We start from the raw sequence: 20,865 nt of genomic DNA, 5'->3' as shown, positions 1-20,865 counted from the left end.
ACACCATAGTCTAGGCGTGATGTGATGAATGTGTGGATGACTCACTCAAAATCATTTTTGGGGAGATAAGCCTTTAATTAGTTTGAGATTATTGAGAAATGAACAAATTAATTTACATTATTTGGTGGGGTTTCTGGACAACTTCTAAAGTGCGGCCATCTCGTTCAGCGATACCACGTGACTCTCTGAGCAAACTTTTAAAATAAAGAAACTGGTTGCCAACGCAAACTGGTGTACTGTGTGGCTGAGTGGACCCTAGTGACAACCAACCTGTGTTACACTCCTCTATATCTTTACACAGGAAATTGTTGTTTATTGCTATATTAATGACCTGAATGTCGTTTACTACCTCTTATAGGGATTACCAAAAACATTACCCTTCATTCTGAGGGGACACGATTTTGCCTTTGTCAAATGTGAGCATAAGTGAAATGTAGCATCCTTGCAGAAAATAAACGTTGACTTAGACAGAATGAATCAGTTAGTGAACTGAAGGTCAGGCAACAGCCACCGTGTGGCCATTGGTGCAAACTTGTTGGGGGCTTATTAGTTAAAAATATTTGAAAAGCTTTCTGAATAATCGTCAGTGTATACCTTCATGCTTTTAACTGTTTTGTACCCTTGTTTAAAAAAAACTCAAAGTACCACTATTGTTTGTCCAGTTTTATATCAAGAACACCATAAACCCATCCTCATCCTTCCCAAGGAATCTTTGTTGTGATATAATGCTGCCCTCTAGTGATTTCATTTTTCTATTAAACATTGTTACTTATTACTGGTACCCATCTTTTTTTTTATTATTATTTTTACTTTTATTATTGTTTTCTAGCATTAAAACAAAAATAAAACAATGTGCCATTTCATACTTTTTATTTCAAACATTGTTTTCCATCAGTAAAGAGATAAAAAATAAAATAAAACCCCACATCTTTTCAAATCTGAAAGTGAAATTACACTATCTACCCTTTACATATTATGAATGTTACACAAAACATACAAAATGAGACAAACCAATAAATGTCAATCAAAAGTAACCAAGGATATTTTTTTTATTAAAACCAGCATTATCTTTTAATTATGTACTTGTACAAGGAAGTCAAGTAACATGCAAAGACATTTGTCAGTCCACATGCTTATCTATCTCAGCCACATTGAAAGTAATTTGTAATTTCCCAAACGATATTTTCATACATTTCTTTACTAAGCAGCAGTCAATGAAATAAATATTTTGTAGAAGTTGCGATGTATCCTGATCGTAAAAGAAATAGACGTTCTACAAAATAATAAAGCTCCACTTATTCCTTTTTTTCATAGACTTCAACATCATCTCACGTTGTTCATTAGAAGGTCGATCTAATATCTAATATTTCATGATATGCAGCTGACAGGCTGAAAAAAAGGCATGGTAAAGTCTGTTAAAGCTTAGGTAGGCAGTTTGTAATCGTATTGTTCTGAAAAACAAAAACAAAAAACAAAAACTAAACTTTTGAACCTCCTTTTGGCTGTTTTCAGGATTTAAAAAAATGAGCCTTCAGATAGTGAAAGTCTAATGGAATGAAGGAAAGTCCTGCAGGAAAAAAAAGCTTTTGACTACACTGCAAGGCAATCCATAAATTGGAAGATGGACCAGATTGATTTCCATCCAGAGAGACAGTAGACAAGACAATCACACTGTTAATCTAACGTGAGGCTTGTTTGATACAAAGACTGTCATCCAGCTAAATACACCAGGCCTTCAGATTTGTTCAGCACTGGATAGTTTGACAGTTTGATCTCTTGCTGTAATGCACATTTCTCACCTTAAAGATGCATTTAAGTGCACTGTGCACTGGCCGCCATGTTTTTCCTGCATGAAAATGGACACAGCACCGCCCCAATTTGCATGTGACATCCCCTGACATCCCTTCCGTTGCCCTGGTTGGTTGTAGGTTTTTCAAGAGCCATTTAGTCTGCACCAACTAATATCATTCCATAGAAATCAAATATGAATATATAAAGAAATTGAGATATTCCAGATGAATATGTAACAAAGGCACAACGAAGCTTCGTGAAGCAATTGCTTTATTTTTTGACCCCACTAGATGGCGGTCTTGGCTTAAAAAAAAGGGCTTCATCAATGGGGATTGACTGTGTTTTCAGTAATGAAGGCACAACGAAGCTTCGTGAAGCAATTGCTTTATCTTTTGACCCCACTAGATGGCGGTCTTGGCTTAAAAAAAGGGCTTGAGCAATGGGGATTGAGTGTGTTTTTAGCCCTTTGTTGAACAAAGAGCGCCATCTCTTGGGCTCCGTAAATAAAGCAAATGCTTCACGAAGCTTCGTTTTCCCAACACTAGTTTTCAGCCCTTTGTTGAACAAAGAGCGCCATCTCTTGGGCTACATAAATAAAGCAAATGCTTCACGAAGCTTCGTTGTCCCAACACTAGTTTCAACCATATGGCCATATGACAACAAAGTGCAATTGTGTACAATCAATATAATCTAACCTTTCCTTTTTAATTTTATCAATTGTATCTTACATAATTCATTCTAACAGTTTCATTTGGTTCTTTATGCAAAAACAGGAGGCCACTTCACCTGGCTTTTAATGTAAATGTACACAAAGTGAATGTATAATTTTGGCAGAATATCACAATTCCTTCTGATTTCCAGTGGTGGAATTTAATTTAAATTAAAAAAATCTGTCTGAAATGACAAAATTATCTCTGGATCCCCAGTCAGTCCCACTGTCCACACCCTGGTTTCTTCCTGGCTCTAAACAGTCCAGTACCACCATTTTTGCATCCAGTTGCCATATGACAACTTGTTGATTTTATTAAATTAATTTTGCCTAAATATGGAACATTAAGTTGACTTTGGGGCCCTATCTTGACCTTCCCATTGTCACATGTGAAAAAGGAAGTGCAAAAAGGATTTTTGTGATCAGGCCAAAAGTTTGGGAGCACTTAAATGTTCTGTTCACAATGGCTTTTTTAAAAACCAGTATGGATTCTTTGGATTTTTGGATGTGTTTACTGCATTATCAGACTTTACCTTTATTGAATTGAACCATTTTCCGCAATTGACCTTTAGGTAAACATTGATGTTAGCAGACCAGTGCTGAATAAATGTTAAGAAAAGAAAATAAAAGAAAAGAAGGGCTTAGTTTTAGGATTGAGGAGATTTGGAAGAGTCACAACTTCAGTGCAAAAGTAAAAAACAAATCACAATTTGCATTATTCACTTTAGCTCTTTGGCTTTTGAGAGTTTGGATACAAAAATCCAAATATATCTCAACTGTTTTCATATCTTTGACAAAAGAAACCAGAGTACAGATTTATACATTAAGGAAAGGAAGATACACAAAGTCTAAGCATTAAAAACCCAAAGACCTGATAATTATAGTCAAAATGTGTTATAATAAGTGACTCTTTATAGAGGAGCTCAGGAGAATAAGGGGAGAGGTGTAGGACGAGGGCTGTAAAAAACTGCAGACCCCAGCTTTTTAAAATAAGAACACAGCATTTTAGAATTCAGTGGTTCCGTGTTTTTGAGAAAGTTTAAGGTGCAGGCCGACTGCTACTGTCTAAATACCACAGAATGAAAACAACCTTACTGCAAACATAATCTCTATAGTGGGGCATCTTAGCTCGAAATTATATAAGGATTGTGCATTTTTATGATAAAAGCGTCAAATTTGCCAAAGACATATAGAACAAAATTAGATGTGGAGGCACGATTAATTTTCAATATGGCGGCCATTTTCAAGATGGCCGCCAGTGATAGAAACATGAAATTTAGTACAACAAAAAAGAGAAAATAGGGAACATGTAGAGGGATCAAGACTTTTCAATATGGTGGCCATTTTTAAAGAAAATATGAAAATTGATCTAAAAGCAGTTGTCACTGGCAGCCAATTTGGAAAATGACTGCCATATTGATCATTTATGAGGGTCCATATCTGTATTTTTTTTTTGTATTTGGCCATAACGGTACCGAATTTGATGCTTATATTACATATTATTCATTTTTAATGTGAAATCTGTTATATATTATCTATCTATCAACAGTTGTCACTGGTGGGCATCTTGAAAAATGGCTGCCATATTGAACATTTGTCGTACCTCCACATCTAATTTGTGTCAAATTGAAAAGTCTTGCAGTGGCCACCATACCAAGTAAAGCTGCCCTGTTGTAAAAAGCATTTTAATTGGAATACAGATGAGTGTTGTTGACCTTTACAGTATGTGTATGTATTATAAGTAAACACTGGGAGGCGCCGGCACATCACAGCATCTTACATAGCCGTCTTACTGGGGTTGTCAGGGTCGAAGGTCATGATCTCCATGTGGATAAGACCTTATTGGATAGGGGAAAAAAGTAAAGAATTATATATTTTTTTAATCCAGTAGAAGCTCTAAAATGTAGATTTATTTTGAGTTAATGTCGCACAGAGTCAACTCTTTCCCTTTTCGACAGGGCATTGTGTGTAATATAAAACTTACTCTTCCACTCGCCGACAGCGAGCTCCATGCTCTCAAAGGAGTCGTCATAAGGCTCAGAGTCTGGCTCGCACTCTGGGTCATGATACTCAGCCAGGAAAGGGTGCGCCAGTCCCTGCTTAGCTGTCAGCCGAGTCTCTGGGTCCAGCAGTAACATCCCCTCCAATAGGCCGACCGCTGAAAGCATCATACAGAATAACATTTTTGTAATTATTCATATTAAATGTTTTAGTTTAACGGTTAAACGGGTACACCTTTAATGGTGAAGTTCATGAAATTCAGAATGAAAATGAGCCTGGATTCCCTAGCTGCAATAACTGGTACTGGGTATTAGCTCACACTCACCGAAGACAACTGGCTAATAACGTAAATGGTAAATGGACATGCACTTATATAGCGCTTTTCTAGTCACTCTGCTACCACTCAAAGTGCTTTACACTACAGACTGACTCATTCACCCTTTCACACACACATTCATACTGGTGGCAGAGGCTCCCCTAAACGGTGCCACCTGCCACCATTGGGAATTCATTCACACACCGATGAACGCAGCATCAGGAGCAAATTTGGGGTTCAGTATCTTGCTCGAGGATACTTCGACATGTGGGCTGCCATGGTCAGGGATCGAACCAACAACCCTCCAATCGGTGGGCAACCCGCTCCACAGCCGCCCCCGTTGCACCACAACCCAAGTAGAAAGCCCCAGCACTGTCGTAACGGTACTGCAAGTGGTCCGGGTAATACAAGGAAGTTGGCTTCATGCTTCATTGATCAAGTTTCATAGGAAACAACAGGACCTTCACACTCGTGTACGTTTACACTTAAAAAAAACAAATTATTTTCTTAATCCGACTATAACTGGACAACTGTGCATGTAAACATGTTAGTCTGACTAATGTCGGAGGTCTCCAACTCCAATTTGGACACCCAGTCAACGCGATTGGAATGTATGATGTATGTATGTATGCATGTATGACAAGACAACTGCCCAAAATTTAGCATTGAAGTGAATGGGACGGCCGGAAAAAAATGAGCGAAAAACAACAATAATTGGAGATTTTCAAACGTCTACTTCTCTGGCATAATTTCACCTAGAGACTCCATTTAAACTTTAAACAGTAAAGGAGAAGTTCACGTTCCTGTCAGTTATGCAATGTTCTCAGCAAGGTTATAATAGTTTTGGATTTTTCATTAGTTCGTTATCAATTTTTGTTTTCAAATTCAGTTAGTTTTAATGAGTTTTTAGATTGTGTTTGCTAGTTTTCATTAGTTTTTATTTTTTGGAAAATGCTTGGTTTTCATTAGTTTTTATTTTTTGGAAAATGCTTAGTTTTCATTAGTTTTTATTTTTTGGAAAATGCTTAGTTTTTGTTTAGTTTTTATTAGTTTTAGAGTTAATTTTAGTTTTCTTGTAATGGGGTATTTGTTGGTTGTGAGATTCAATAAGGTCACAATAAATGTTTCCTTTATTTCCTTTGTCTGATCCATCTCAGCCCCAATAAGGTTATTAAGTCATCAAACCAGATGGATGAAATAGATTTCATATCAACCAAAAAGCTGTCGCTGGTGGGGGTTATTATCGAGGTAGATAAGATCGGTTTGACATAAAGGAATCGGCCAATCGCCGATCCCGATTTTTTAACAGACATAATAGCCGAAGATTTCAGAGGGTTAACAAGACTTTATGGAGCATTATGATGATGTTAGAGTAAATGAAGACGTTCAGCATACCATTTTCATCCATGGATGCAAACACTTCCTTGAAGTTTTTCTTTTTTTGCGGAGGAAGACCCTGCACATACGATTGTGCCTGGAAAACAGTTACGGACAGTTAGATTTAATTCCAAAGCAGGAGGTTACAATACAGGAAAGACAAATACTCACACAGTAAGGATAGGCAAGATAAAAGAAATGCACTACCTTTGCCAGTTGGTTTAGATACCAAATATAAAAGCTACAAAGAGCTAATTTAACCTAGGATTACAAGGCATGTAGACAAAACTTACATCTTTACTCTGCATCTTCTGGACCAGGGAGGAGTCTGGTGTTCCTGTCAGACGGAGAATCTTCTTCAGCTGATCAATACCTGGATAGGCTGGTTTAGGAAGCCTCATAATGCACAACATGGTGTCACTTTCATTGAAGATGTTGCACTTCTACAAGTCTTTCATCCTCCAAACATTCACTTGATCAAATGAGGAGAAACTGTGAGTGGAACACATTTAACTAAACTAACAGATGTCACAATGGAAATTCCTCAACTGATTACTAGCATCAAGTTAAAAAAAATGTTTTATATCACATTTTTATCAAATTGTATGTATTAACCCTCTGGGCCCACTCATGTCGACCTCCAAAAAAATGCTATAAAGACTTTACAGATTAATATTTTTTTCTACTTTTTTCTGCATAAACGTCTTAAACAACTTCCACCCTGCTCAAAACTACCAAACATTTAAATATTTTGAGGATTTTAACCCTTTAAATGCAAGTTTGATTGCACGATGTCACAAAAAAAACACAAAATTGTAGTTATTTTCCACAAAATAATGCATTTTTGGCTGGGGCATTGTTTTTTATCACAGCCTTGGATTTGTCAAAGATTTGTGACAAAATTGAAAATGTCCACCTCCAAAAAAATTCTATAAAAACTTTACAGATTAATATTTTTTTCTACTTTTTTCTGTATAAACATCTTCAACAACTTCCACCCTGCCCAAAACAACCAAACATTTAAAGATTTTGAGGATTTTCCCCCTTTAAATGGCAGTTTGATTGCACAATTTAACTTGTGTTTTCTTATGAAAGAAACACCAAATTGTAGTTTTTTTCCCACAAAATATTTTTTTTTTTTTGCTGGGGCATTGGTTTTTATCACAGCCTTGGATATGTCAAAGATTAGTGACATAATTGATTTTAATGCATTCTTAGGTTTTGTGTAGTGTCAGATTTAAAATTTACTGCCCTTTCAGACCCTTCAGGCTGAAAATGTCCACTTAAAAAAAACGTGATAAAAGCTTTACAGATTAATATTTTTTTCTACTTTTTTCTGCATAAACGTCCTTTAAACCCTTTAAAATGCCAGTTTGATTGCATGATGTCACTATGTTTGTTTTTTATGAAAAAAAACCAACACAAAAATGTAGTTATTTTTCATATAAAAAATACATTTTTGGCTGGGGCATTGGTTTTTATCACAGCCTTGGATATGTCAAAGATTAACAACAAAATTGATTTTGATGCATCTTTAGTTTTTGTGTAGTGTCAGATTTAACACAGTGATTTGTACACAGTGTTTTATTGACCTCTTAGAAAAATTTTAATTTTAATTTTAAAATATATCAAGAAAGAAATCCTTCTTCCGAAAATCCTGTCATTTGAAGTACCACAGCCAAAATTATTGCCAAAACAAAAGTAAAAAATCACAAATATGTCTGAAAATGTCCAGTGGGCCCAGAGGGTTAAATACACAAATGAGGCATTATGTTTTTAAACACATGGTAAGTTGCATATATTTCCAGAACAAAAACTGAAATATTGGATGCAACTAGGTTCAAAATTGTTTCATTTTGTTAGAGTCAAATGTTTTCAAAGAAGATTTTTTATTTTTTTTACCACCCCATTCATCAACAAATACTCTCAGCAGCCTTAAAAATGTTTTAGGAATAAAATGTTTTACAAGTCAGGTTTATGTTAGTGCTACTGATGTGGAGATTTTATGGCTCAGGGTATGAGAAAAATGTACACCACAATGCCACATGTACTGTATGTTACTATTATTAAACTGCAATAGCCAGGTTTAACCAGTAGAGGTCAGTCACTATGCATATTTATAACACAATATGCAGGATTCAAATACTTTGCACTAAAAGGTCAACATTGTCAAAACCCTAACCAATCAAGAACACTACTAAATATCCATATATATTGTTTCTCAGTAGAGAAAAAGTGGTTGAATGGTTAGACTGATATGATTATAATTGGGTTAAAGAAAGGTTAAATAAAGTATTGTCTGTTGAAAATATGCGTACATCTTCTATGTCTAGATTTGTCATGTCCTGGTTAAGATGTTCAGGAGTAAATGTCTGCCAAAGATGCCAATCTAGCCCTGACCAAGGTTGTAATAGTTTTGGATTTGTCATTAGTTTTAATTTCGTTGTTGTTTTTTTGTTTTCAAATTCAGTTAGTTTGAATTTGTTTTTAGAGTTAGTTTGCTAGTTTTAATTGGTTTTTATTTTTGGGAAAATTAGTTTAGTTTATTAGTTTTAGTTTTTTTTTAATGGGGTATTTGTTGGGTGCCAGATTTTTAAAAAAGTCACAATAAATGTTATATTGTATTGTTTAATCTTTATTTCCTTTGTATGAAAACTCTCCAAATTACAGACTTTCATACATTTTTTGTTTGATGCTCCTCGGTCATGTAAAACCAAAGATATGATGGTTTAAATCTGATAATCAGCTAACACTATTCCTATAAATATACATGTTTTTATGGGAATTTCTTGTATACAGTTGTATTATATTTGAATTTCATCTTTATATGTTCATATTTGTTGCAACCTATGTTTACAATTGCAGGTCCATAACAGTTCATTGAGCATATTTGTGGTTTTCATTGTAATAAATAGTATAATTTTATTTCAGATTTCATGATTTTTATGTATTTTTGGGCTCAACATGTTAATAAAATGGGTTAAAGTGGAAAAAAAAGAAGTCGGATTATGGTGAAGTTGTGCTGAAAAAATGGATACCAGCATTTTGTATGTGGTATATAAAGGGCAAATAGGCTCAGAGTCCAGAGGGATAGATGAAATAGATTTCATAAAAAATGAAAAAGGTTGAAAAAGATGAAAACAAAGGAAATTTTAACTATAATTTTAGTTCGTTATAGTTAGTTTTGTAACCACAGAATACAGTCTCAGTTAGTTATCGTTTTTTTATTTCAGTTAACGAAAATGTTTTTTCAATTCTAGTTTCCGTTATTTCGTTAGTTTTAGTTAACTATAATAAACTTGGCCCTGGCGGTTAATGTTTTAAAGCAACACTCAGAACAAGTGATATTCAGAAACTTGTATTTCCTACAGACGTTGTTGGAAGACAAGCCAACAAAACTGGAAAGTTCAAATTTGCTGTGTTCAGGGAATTATTCTGTCTCAATCTGAACTTTGCCAACAAGAAAATGACAGAAAAGGTGTCGGAACAAGCTCCACAGGCTCTACATTTTGCACAAATCAACCAATAGCATAATTTATTTTCCTTCATTTCTGGTAAATCCCTTTTTTTTTTCATACCAACCAGTTTGTAATGAATGGAAATTTACAATGTGTTAAATTTTAAAGGTAAAAAATGCCACGGGTATTATGAGTTAGAAATTAGAAATCAATACAATCACAGTGCTTTTATTTTGAAGGCTATTTACGTATGTGCGTGCATGCATAAGCACCTGCACAGATTTATCTTGTTAAAAACACTTTGCTTTTTGCACAGGGTAAATAAATTGTTTGTTTACTGCATAACATACATGCTGTATATTGTTTTTGTGGTTTGAATGTATGTTGTGTATAAAATAAATAGTTTTTTACAATTTTTTACTGCTATATTTGACAAACTCCACATTAACATAGTATTTTCATAACATATATTCTTAACACTAACGGCTCTAAAACCATATAATTTACTGCATTTTATAAAGCAATGAAATCATATCGAGCAGAATTTTTGGTAACACTTTACAATAACCACCATTTATAAATGGTAAATAGATAGTTTATTAATGTTTAATCATCATTTATAAACAGTATATAGGCCATTTAGAATGGAAAATACATATTTTTATTCATGTTTAACGAACTAAATCATTTATAAATGGCAAATAGATGGAATATTAATGCAAGTTTATAGTTACTTTACCATTAACAAACCAATAAATTATAATTAATAGTTTATTAATAGTTTTAGTTGCACTCATTATAACATTTTTAACACCATATTAAGTATGTTAATATTTTGAAATGATTCATATACCTTTAAGAAATTGGTTGAAAACATTTAAAGATTAATTATGTATAGCACTTTGTAAATGGTTAATAATTGGTCTATAAACCATATATAAACATTACTTAGTTGGTTATTGTAAAGTGTTACCGAATTTTTTGTTTGTTTTTTGAGTGTTGGTCTGGCCCTCCAGCCTTTACATTATCTCATGTGGCCCCTTGGGGAAATTAATTGCCCACCCCTGAGTTAGAGGTTACTATAATTAAAATATGTATCTTTATTATAGTTTACGTGTGAGGATACTGTCATGTCCGGGGAACAGCACGTGGCCAGTAATCATCTCAGCCAGGATGCAGGCGGCTGACCAGACATCCACTGTGAGGGAGAGGATTTTAATCATAAAAATGTATTACTTTCTCATAGCTTACTGCAATATTCTGTTGTATTTTGAACAAAATGAAAATGGTATTGAAGGAAAGGTAATATTATCACCTGTTTGACTGTAGTGCATCCAGTTGAATATGACCTCCGGTGCTCTGTACCAGCGCGTCACAACATAACCAGTCATTTCACTCTCTGTTTGTCTTGCCAGGCCGAAATCCAGGATCTGAGAATAGTGACAGTTAGCTTCAGGACTTGGAAGCAAGGTTATAATAGTTTTGGATTTTTCATTAGTTTTAGTTTTAATTTCGTTGTGAATTTTTGTTTTTGAAATTCAGCTCGTTTTAGTTAGTTTTTAGAGTGAGTTTTCTAGTTTTAGTTTAGTTTTTATTAGTTTTAGTGTTAGTTTTTTTTGTAATGGGCTATGTGTTGGGTGCGGGATTCAAAGAGGTCATAATAAATTTCGCCTTTGTTTCCTTTGGTTCAGAGGTGTCAACCTCTGGCCTGTGGGCCAAATTTGGCCCGCAGTATAATTATATTTGACCCACAAGGAAATACCAAATGACAACCAGAGCTGGCCCGCCGGTATTATACAGCGCAAATAATACTACAAATCCCAGAATGCTCTGCTGGTGTTTTGGCTTGAACACAGTAGATCAGTGTGTAGCAAACTGAGCAACAATTAAAGTTGTCTTTATGCACTTTTTCTTGCTAGTCCAAGGCATGGGCTTGAATGGTTGCACATTCATTGAAGGATATTATTATTAGTCATTTGGTTTATTATTGTTATTTTATTCTTACATTTATTTTTAGCCTGTGGAAAAAGATTACTGTTAAATTTAAATTTAAAGAAGGCCGCATATAAAATAAAGGGACATACGATTTTTATTTAAATTTTATTTGAGAAATGAATGCCATTGATGTGTTTGTTTGTTTTATTTGATATTCGATTTTGCATGTTTGCAATATTATCCAAGCTTTGCTTGTTCCATTTCGTTTGAACTTTTTTAGGTCAATTTTTTCAATAAATATCAATGTTGGCCCGCGACTTTGTCCAAGTTTTAAATTTTGGCCCACTGTGTATTTGAGTTTGACACCCCTGCTTTGGTTTATCCATCTCAGCCCTAATAAGGTTATTAACTCTTACAATTCTGGGTGTTTTGAATTTTGTTTCGAGTGTAGACATCCCAGTCTCAGTAAACATATTTACCATGTGTTGCATGTTCAAATAGAAACACTGAATTATGAATGAAAAAAGTTGACAAAAACGGAAACGAAGTACATTTTCACTATAATTTTAGTTAGTTTTGTAACCACACAATACAGTTTCAGTTAGTTATCGTTTTTTTAAAAACTCTCGTTTTTATTTTTATTTTAGTTAACGAAAATGTTTTTTCAATTCTAGTTTTCGTTATTTCGTTAGTTTTCGTTAACTATAATAACCTTGCTTGGAAGCGGAAGTGATGTCCATTATGATTTTAATTGACTTCAGTTTTTGTTGCATTTGCTGTATTTCAGTTCACTGGTTTGACTCTTTTGCGAGTCATGGATAAATAACTTAATAAGTCTAAATGTTTTCAGCAGAAAATCATCACCATCTTGGTCTGAACAATTTGATATCACTCAACCCCCTTGGTGCCCCTTGTTAAAAAAAAGAACAATAAAAGTGAACTTTAGGGTCCCCTTAAATATAGAAAGTGTGATTAAGTGCACCAGCAGCTCCTTCTAGTAGAGAAAACATGATGAAGTGCCCTCTCGGTGTCCTTAAATGGAGAAAATGTGATAACATGCCCTCTATACTGTCCTAGTATAGTGAAGACAAGAATATTAGAAATTTTAATTTTATTTGATAGGGAAATTATTATCTAGATGAGCTATTCTCAACCTTGGGGTCGGGACCCCAGTTGGGGTCGCGAGATGATTTCTGGGGGTCGCTAAATCATTTTGGAAGTCAGCTCTGTCTCCACTGTGTTAAAGTGTTCATGTGTTAATGTGTTTTAGTCTTTTGGGTCATTTTGTGTATTTTTTGGTCATTTTGTGGTCAATTTGTGTCATTTTTTGGTCATTTTTTGACTTTTTCATAATTTTTTGTCTTTTTTGTCAATTTGTGTCTTTTTTTGGTCATTTTGTGGTCAATTTGTGTCTTTTTTTGGTCATTTTGTGTCTTCTTTGGTCAATTTGTGTCTTTTTTTGGGTCATTTTGTGTCTTTTTGTGATCATTTTGTTTCTTTTTTGGGTGATCTGAACTGTGCGTGTAAGATTCTGTTCAGTGAGCAGGGGTCGCGGACAACATGCATGTTAAATTGGGGGTTGTGACTCAAAAAGGTTGAGAACTACTGCTCAAGATAGTGATTAAGTGAAAAAGTGAGATATTAGGAAAATATTTATTAAAAAAAAACACAAAATCCAACTGAAAACCAACCAGTAATTGGACTTACCACGATCTGCTTTGGATATATATACTAATTTAAACATAAAAATAATAGAAATTATAAGTTTATTTAAAAGGGAAATTATTATCTAGATAGTGATGAAGTAAAAAAGTGAGATAAAATGATATTAAGACTAAACTATAACATTACTTTATAATATTATGTCTAAAATACACAAATCTTTGAATCGAGTTGTTAAACACTTTTAAATACATTCATAAAAAAATCAATTTGGAAATGTTTATTCACTGAAAACAAAATATAAAAGCTGAAAGAAGACGACAACATTGTAGTTACTGCATTACTGTTAGAACCTTTTACAGCAAAACCAGAGTGCAGTAACTACATTTTTGGGGTTAAAGGTCAAATAAATCATCATGATTTTTGAGCATAAAAATGACATCATCAATACATGTAGAAATAAGAGTCATATCACTAACCTACCTATAACCTTTCGGCTGGCCAGTTTAAAAACGTAAAAAAAACTTTAAAGCCGTTTTTCTCAGTTTTTCCCTTCGTGTAGTTCCTGTAGGTAGACTATGTAGTGCAGTATACACTGCAAAAAAGCCAACTTGTATTTTTTGGCCTAAAACAGTGATTTAAGTTGGTAAAACTTGGAAATATAAATTATTGACATTTAGGGCAATAATGTAAGTTAGCACAACAAAGGAAGCCAGTTGTCTGCTCAAAAACAAGTTAGTGAGTTGTTGTTACTTATATCTTTAAGTTGGGGTTCACAACAAGGGACAATAGTTCTGATAACTCTTATTTCTTTGTTGTGAAATTTGGTCATTAGCGAAAGCTAGCGGCTAACTGATGCTAGCGGCGCTGCTTGTTACAGCTAGAAGAGTAGCGTATCAATGCTAGCTCAAAATTTTGTTCGCAACATTAGCTGACATTCATAGCGGCGTTACAATCGTGCCAATTCAGCACATTGCAGAAGTTAGCAGAAGTAAGGATTAAAAGTTATTACAATGTAAAATTATAAGTAAGTACTTAATTATAAATTATAAGTTTGACAAAAATCTGAATTCAGAGTTGAGCAAACTCAAAAACAAAACTTAAAATATTTAGTTTAATTGTCCAACTTAAAATTTTATCAAAGTTTGTTGCCTTGAAATTTTGAGTTCACCCAACTTTTCTTTTTTTGCAGTGTAGTGGAGATAACGTGATTTAGTCCTCCCAGTGGAGAAAATGTGATGAAGTTAAAAAAAAAAAAAAAAACAGTCCAGCACCACTTTCAGTTGGTGTCCATTTTTTTGCCCCTCAGACAGAGGTTGCCACTGCCTGATATGCAACTTTTATGTTTTGAGTGTCTGTAAAAAACGTCCATACCTTTAATTCACAGTTCTCATTCACAGCAAGGTTCCCGGGCTTCAGATCCTAAGATACAACCACAAGAGCTTTCTTAATTACACCAAGCCTGTTATGACTTGTAGCAAATACACATTGATAAAGTCAAATTAACAGTGTGGAAGTTAAAGAAACATGCTCATTTAGGGCGCTTTCACACCTATCTCGTTTGGTCCGGACTTTCGGACTTTTCAGTTTGATCCGAACCTAAATTCCTGGTGTGAAAGGTGCCGCGGACCACGGTCCGGACCAAAGGACCAAAGTTTGGTCCGACCAAAAGAGGTGGTCTCGGTCCGGACCAAACGAACCAAGGTCCGAACCTTTTGCAGTGTGAACACAACTTTTTTTATAGTTCGGACCTTCGTATCAATGGCAGGAAGTGCTTTTCTTCTTCTGCTCTCGAATTATGGTAAAAGGAGTTATTTCACACTAATCAGCCGTTACAGCAAAACTCAATCAGCCGTTACAGCAGATAAAACAAAAATATATATGACAAAATGAGCCGCGGCAGTACATGGGGAGATGAGGAGATTGGATGCCTCATTGAAATCTGGTCGGACGACTTTATAAAGAGCCAACTCGAGAAAACACACAAAAACAACGACACTTTCAATTTGTTTTCTGAGAGGATGAGAGAGCGACACACAGGTAAAAGGCGACTCGGATTCATTTTGTGTAAACACGGATGTCAGATGCCGGCCGGCCCAACAACGCAGCGTAAAAGCGAGCCGCGGAAGTACACAGGGAGATGACGTGTCCAGTAGAATTGTCTTGTAAAGTCCGTTCTTCTTTTTGCAGTGTGAAACCAAAACCAACCGAACCAAATGTATACAATGTAACAGAACACGGACCTTGGTCCGGACCTTGGTCCGGACTTTCAGGTGTGAAAACGCCCTTACTTTCTTGCTGAGAGTTAGATTAAAAGACCGATACCGCTGTTTTGTATGTTAAATAAGAAGCTACAGAAGCAGTCAGAAGCTGGTTAGCTTAGCTTAGCATAGCATAAAAATTAAAAACATGTGGAAACAGCTAGCCTTAGCAAAAGGCTAACAAAATCCTCCTACCAGCCCCACTAAGTTCAGTTCAGCTTTTTTTATTTCAAACATGTGCAAGTAACACAACAAAGTAAACTCAAAAACAAATACATCCAATGAAATAATCAAAACAAAAAAAATAGCAATAGTCAAAACAAAAGCTGTACTGTGAACGCAACATGTCCGAAAAGGAGTAGGATGAAGCATATGCTTATTTAAACCTTCTCCACTACTCAATTAACACTTTTTTCCCCCTAAACATACATATTTAAATAATACATATTTACAAAAAAATAGAAAATAAATAATTAAATAAACAATTAACAACTAACACTCACTAATTAACAACAACTACAAATATATATTTTTTTTCCTAAATATTTTATCTGCTTGTTTTTTGTCTTATTTTTTATATTTGAATGTCATTCTATATATGTCTCTTTTAAATGCTTTTAATGTTTTGTGTAAAGCAGTCTGTTGTTGAAAGGTGCTATACAAATAAACTTGCCTCGCCTTACTGTATATATTTCAGTTAAACTCTCAGCATGGAAGTGAATAAGCACAACGTTGAATTTCAGAAACTATCCCTTTAAGCCTACAATTCAAGTAAACACACATTGATTATGAGTGAGACACAAAGGACCCGTTAATAGTGTACAAACCCGATGAATGATCCCTGCAGAATGAATATACTGTGAAAAGAGAGAACATAGATTTAAGCACACAGTGCAAAACAGCACAAATGGACATAGATCTTCAGATTCTTTTTAAATGTTTAAATAATCATGTGTGAACACTGTTTTCTGAAGTACCCACTGAGTTAAAATTAGTCCAATAGTAAAGCTTTTAACAAAGGACTCAAACAGTGGCTAAAATCTAATGGATGGATGGATGGATGGATGGATGGATGGATGGATGGATGGATGGATGGATGGATGGATGGATGGATGGATGGATGGATGGATGGATAGATAGATAGATAGATAGATAGATAGATAGATAGATAGATAGATAGATAGATAGATAGATAGATAGATAGATAGATAGGTGGGTGGGTGGATGGATGGATGGATGGATGGATGGATGGATAGATAAACAGACAGACAGACAGACAGACAGACAGATAGATAGATAGATAGATAGATAGATAGATAGATAGATAGATAGATAGATAGATAGATAGATAGATAGATAGATGGATAGATTGATAGCAGCAGCATTACACACAGAGACAATAACAACACAATTAAATACAAATAAATAAATAAATAATCAACAGTGCACACACGAATAGTTCTTAACTGGTTTACTGCTTGCTCATATTGCCTTTGTTGCCTTTTTATGTTCCTTATTGAAAATTGCTTGTAGTTCTTTGATTTCTTTTCCCCATTGTTCTGTTGCTGTTTTTTTTTCTTTGTCTGCTCCTTCCTTTTTCCATTCTTGTTTTTTTAACTGCACTATATTTTCAAAAACTGCCTATGGACAAGTGTTGCAAATTAGCACTTGTGCTAAAACACTTAAACAATGCATCTGGTCTCTCCAATGTAATTGCTATGTCCAAATCAAATAAACACTAAATAAAAAATAAATATTGCAGTGCACATACACAGAATATAGCAGAGCATGCAGACCAACATTCCTATGACTCTCTACATGGCATGGTGTTGACTTGTGGGTTTAAAGAAAAAATCACTTAATCTCCACCCGAAGCTGATGGTGAAAGCTACATGTTCTGTGTATTTTCCAACTCAGAGTGCTTAAAGGACACATGCACAGATAGAACGGGGGAAACCATGTCGGGATCAAAGAAATTTGAAGCTTAAGTCGAAGACAATGGGGCTTTTTTCACGATGTTAGTCTTGTTTTATGGTTGAAACATGCTTTCTCTTTTGTTTCCACTGAGCCGTTTTGGTTACACATTAACTAGCAGTGAATGGAAAGGCATCAATAAGGATGTAAAACATTCTGTCTGAGTGGCATTTATAGATCTTAAGCTGAACTTTTCTTTAACCATACTTTAAGCATTTATTTAACTCTGCTTTCTTTTTTTGCAAAAGGCTGTATTTATAGTTTTCTTGATAATGATTTTGGTTATTATCTAGAACAGTAGTTCTCAACCTTTTTGAGTCGCGACCCCCAATTTGCATGCATGGTTATGTTGTCCGCGACCCCCGCTCACTGAACAGAATTTCACACGCACAGTTCAGATCACCAAAAAAGAAACAAAATGACTAAAAAAAGACACAAAATGGCTCCAAAAATACACAAAATGGCAGAAAAAAGACACAAACTGACCAAAAAAGACATAAATGACCAAAAAAGACACAAAATGACCAACAAAAAGACACAAAATTACCAAAAAAAGACACTAAATAACAAAAAAGACACAAATTGACCACAAAATGATAAAAAAAAGACACAAAATGACTAAAAAAAGACACAAAATGAAAAAAAAGATACAAATTGACCAAAAAAGACACAAAATGACCAAAAAAAGGAAACAAAATGACAAAAAAAAGACACAAAATGACCAAAAAAAGTTGCGCAAAATGAACAAAAAAGACACAAAATGACCAAAAAGACTAAAACACATTAACACATGAACACTTTAACACAGTGGAGACAGAGCTGACTTCCAAAATGATATGGCGACCCCCAGAAATCATCTCGCGACCCCAACTGGGGTCCCGACCCCAAGGTTGAGAATAGCTGATCTAGAAAACCATGTTAAATGTCTAGATATCAGCTCTTAAATTAAACTCTTATCAGCTATTTTTGTTGTTTTCATTATATTTGTCCATAAATGTACCTTTACTTGTACCAGGCATTAAAATGAACAAGAAATAGAAGAAAAAGGGTGGTTGAATATTTTTTTCCATGACTGTATAACTTATTATCAGTTGTGGAAAGTAACCAAGTACATTTATTTAATACCTTTAAAGTTACTTTGCCGATTCGGATTAACAATACAAGATGTGGTCAAGAAATAAAGGATGATGAAGCTATTTATATATCCATTTTGTGAAGGGAACACTAAAGTAATTTACACATTAATGCTACGATAATTAGATAATCTGTGAAAAAATGATGTCCCTTCTCCTTACTAGTGGCATTTACAAGAATCCACTGCGTCTGAACAAAAGCAACCAATCAGAGCTGACTATTCTTGAACAGTTGTTATACATACAGTAGTTCCGAAGCAAAATTGCATCATTTTAGAGTTGCTTTTTGCCCACGTATGACTGATGAAAGTAAGTCCAATATTCACTTTTCTTTTATCAATGCCTTGGTCTCCACTAACTCATTACGAAAATATCTTTCTCTTTATCTGCAAAATGCTTCTCTGTGTTCACCAGCTAGTTGCTAACTGTGTAAAGAGACTTAAACCAATGAAGCTGTGGGCAGTACAGGTACGTACATCTCAACAAATAAGAATATCAAGAAAAAGTTCTATTTTTCTCAACTTATTTTAGAAAGTGAAACTAGAATATTGTGAAAAAATTCAATTTTGGAGTCCACAGTTGGTATTTTGTGTCTTTTTTGGTAAATTTATGTCTCTTTTTGGGTAATTTTTGCATCTATTTTCTTTGTTATGTTATGTATCTTTTGGTAATTTTATGTCTGTTTCAGTCATTTTTGTTTCCTTTTTGGTCATTTTGTGTCTTTTTTAGTCATTTTTACATCTATTTTTGGTCATTTTGTGTCTTTTTTAGTCATTTTTACATCTATTTTTGGTCATTTTGTGTCTTTTTTTACACAGGTACATCTAAAAAAATTTGAATATCATGAAAAAGTTCAATAGTTTTTGTCAATCATTTCAGAAAGTGAAACTCATACATATAGGTTTATTACACATAGAGTGAAATATTTCAAGCCTGTTTTTCTTGTAATTTTGATGATTCTGGTTTAGAGATAATGAAAACCAAAAACACAGTGTCTAACACAGTTTTTGCTGATATTTACATTTAAATTTACAGTAGAAAAACCCACTCACTGTTATTTTTTACAGTGAAGTTCTGGCAACCACAGCTGCCGTTTTTAATTTACTGTAAATTAAACAGATTTATTTTACGGTGTAGGATAGGAAACTGGAAAAATAAAAACTCAAAGTAGTGTTTTTGTATCCCACTACAGTGTTTTTGTGTCCCCTTGTAGTAGATTTTTGTCTGGAACTTTCAGCTTGCTTGATTTACACAGTTGCCCATTAAGTTGGAATCATTTTGTTTTCAGACACAATTCAGTAAGTTAATTGTGGTTTAATTTGTTTGGAAGAGATTTATTAATAAAGTTTGTAGATGCTTTATATGATGATATATATGATCATGCTCTACCTCTTAATTATTTATTTATTGTTTCATGTTTTTATCTAGCTTTTCTTTCTTTTTTTAACTTTTTATTGTTATTATTTCCTTTTATTTTATTATTATTTTATTTTATCTTACCTTACTTTATTTTTTTATCTAATTAATTTCTAAGCTGCCTCCAGTGTTTACTCTCTGCTCCACGTTGAGATGGAGCTTCCTCAGTTTGTGCTTTGTTTTTAATAGGATGGTGGATGGAGGGTGTTTGCTTATTTCTATGTTTTGTTATTTTTATTGTTATTATTATTATTATGATTATTACTACTACTACTTTCTCCTTTTTTTATGTAAAGCACTTTGTGTTACATCTCTCCTGTTTATTATACAAATAAAGTCTGATTGATTGATTGATAAAAATGTATGTAATATAAGTGTATGCATAACAATCAAGTACATAAGTAAAAATAAACCTACCTTGAGTCCTCTAAGAAGCTGGTAGAACAGGTATGTGATGATGCGGTCAGTTAGACTCCGCCTCTTCATAATGTGGCCCAGATCCTGGGCTACTAACGGCATTACCATGTAACTACAGAGACAGAAGGAGAGGGAGAGAAAGGGAATGTATAGAAAGAAAAAGTACATAAGTGGGCCTAAATACTGTTAACCCTTTGATGCACAACATGGGTCTAAAATGACCCGATATATATTTTTATGTTCTATGTCTTTGCAATAAATTATTTTCATCATTCAGTATTCCAGGTTTTCCTCAATTAGTTTGTTTTTGATCATCATAGATCCTAATTTTTATGTTTTCCTTTATTCGTTTTTTTATAAAATCCCTTTTCGCGTCACTCTCCTTCTAATGCACAACATGGGTGAAAAATGACCC

General features: G+C 34.2%; 1 protein-coding gene across 1 annotated transcript in view; it reads right to left on the bottom strand.

Moving 5' to 3' along the window:
- Positions 1-1,031: 1,031 nt before the first annotated feature.
- zgc:171775 (STKc_p38 domain-containing protein) overlaps positions 1,032-20,865 on the bottom strand; it is a 28,991-nt gene continuing 9,157 nt past the window's right edge. The window contains exons 4-12 of the mRNA XM_059333328.1: positions 20,451-20,562; positions 16,338-16,367; positions 14,624-14,671; positions 10,968-11,082; positions 10,779-10,850; positions 6,488-6,567; positions 6,213-6,291; positions 4,485-4,658; positions 1,032-4,338 (exon numbers count right to left, since the gene is read on the bottom strand). Coding sequence (XP_059189311.1) covers positions 4,277-4,338; positions 4,485-4,658; positions 6,213-6,291; positions 6,488-6,567; positions 10,779-10,850; positions 10,968-11,082; positions 14,624-14,671; positions 16,338-16,367; positions 20,451-20,562 — 772 coding nt within the window. The 3' untranslated portion in view covers positions 1,032-4,276. The remainder of the gene's footprint in view (positions 4,339-4,484; positions 4,659-6,212; positions 6,292-6,487; positions 6,568-10,778; positions 10,851-10,967; positions 11,083-14,623; positions 14,672-16,337; positions 16,368-20,450; positions 20,563-20,865) is intronic.

This window comes from Centropristis striata, chromosome 5 (genome assembly GCF_030273125.1).
Source record: "Centropristis striata isolate RG_2023a ecotype Rhode Island chromosome 5, C.striata_1.0, whole genome shotgun sequence".
Lineage (NCBI taxonomy): Eukaryota > Metazoa > Chordata > Actinopteri > Perciformes > Serranidae > Centropristis > Centropristis striata.
This window is presented reverse-complemented; position numbering and strand designations above follow the sequence as displayed.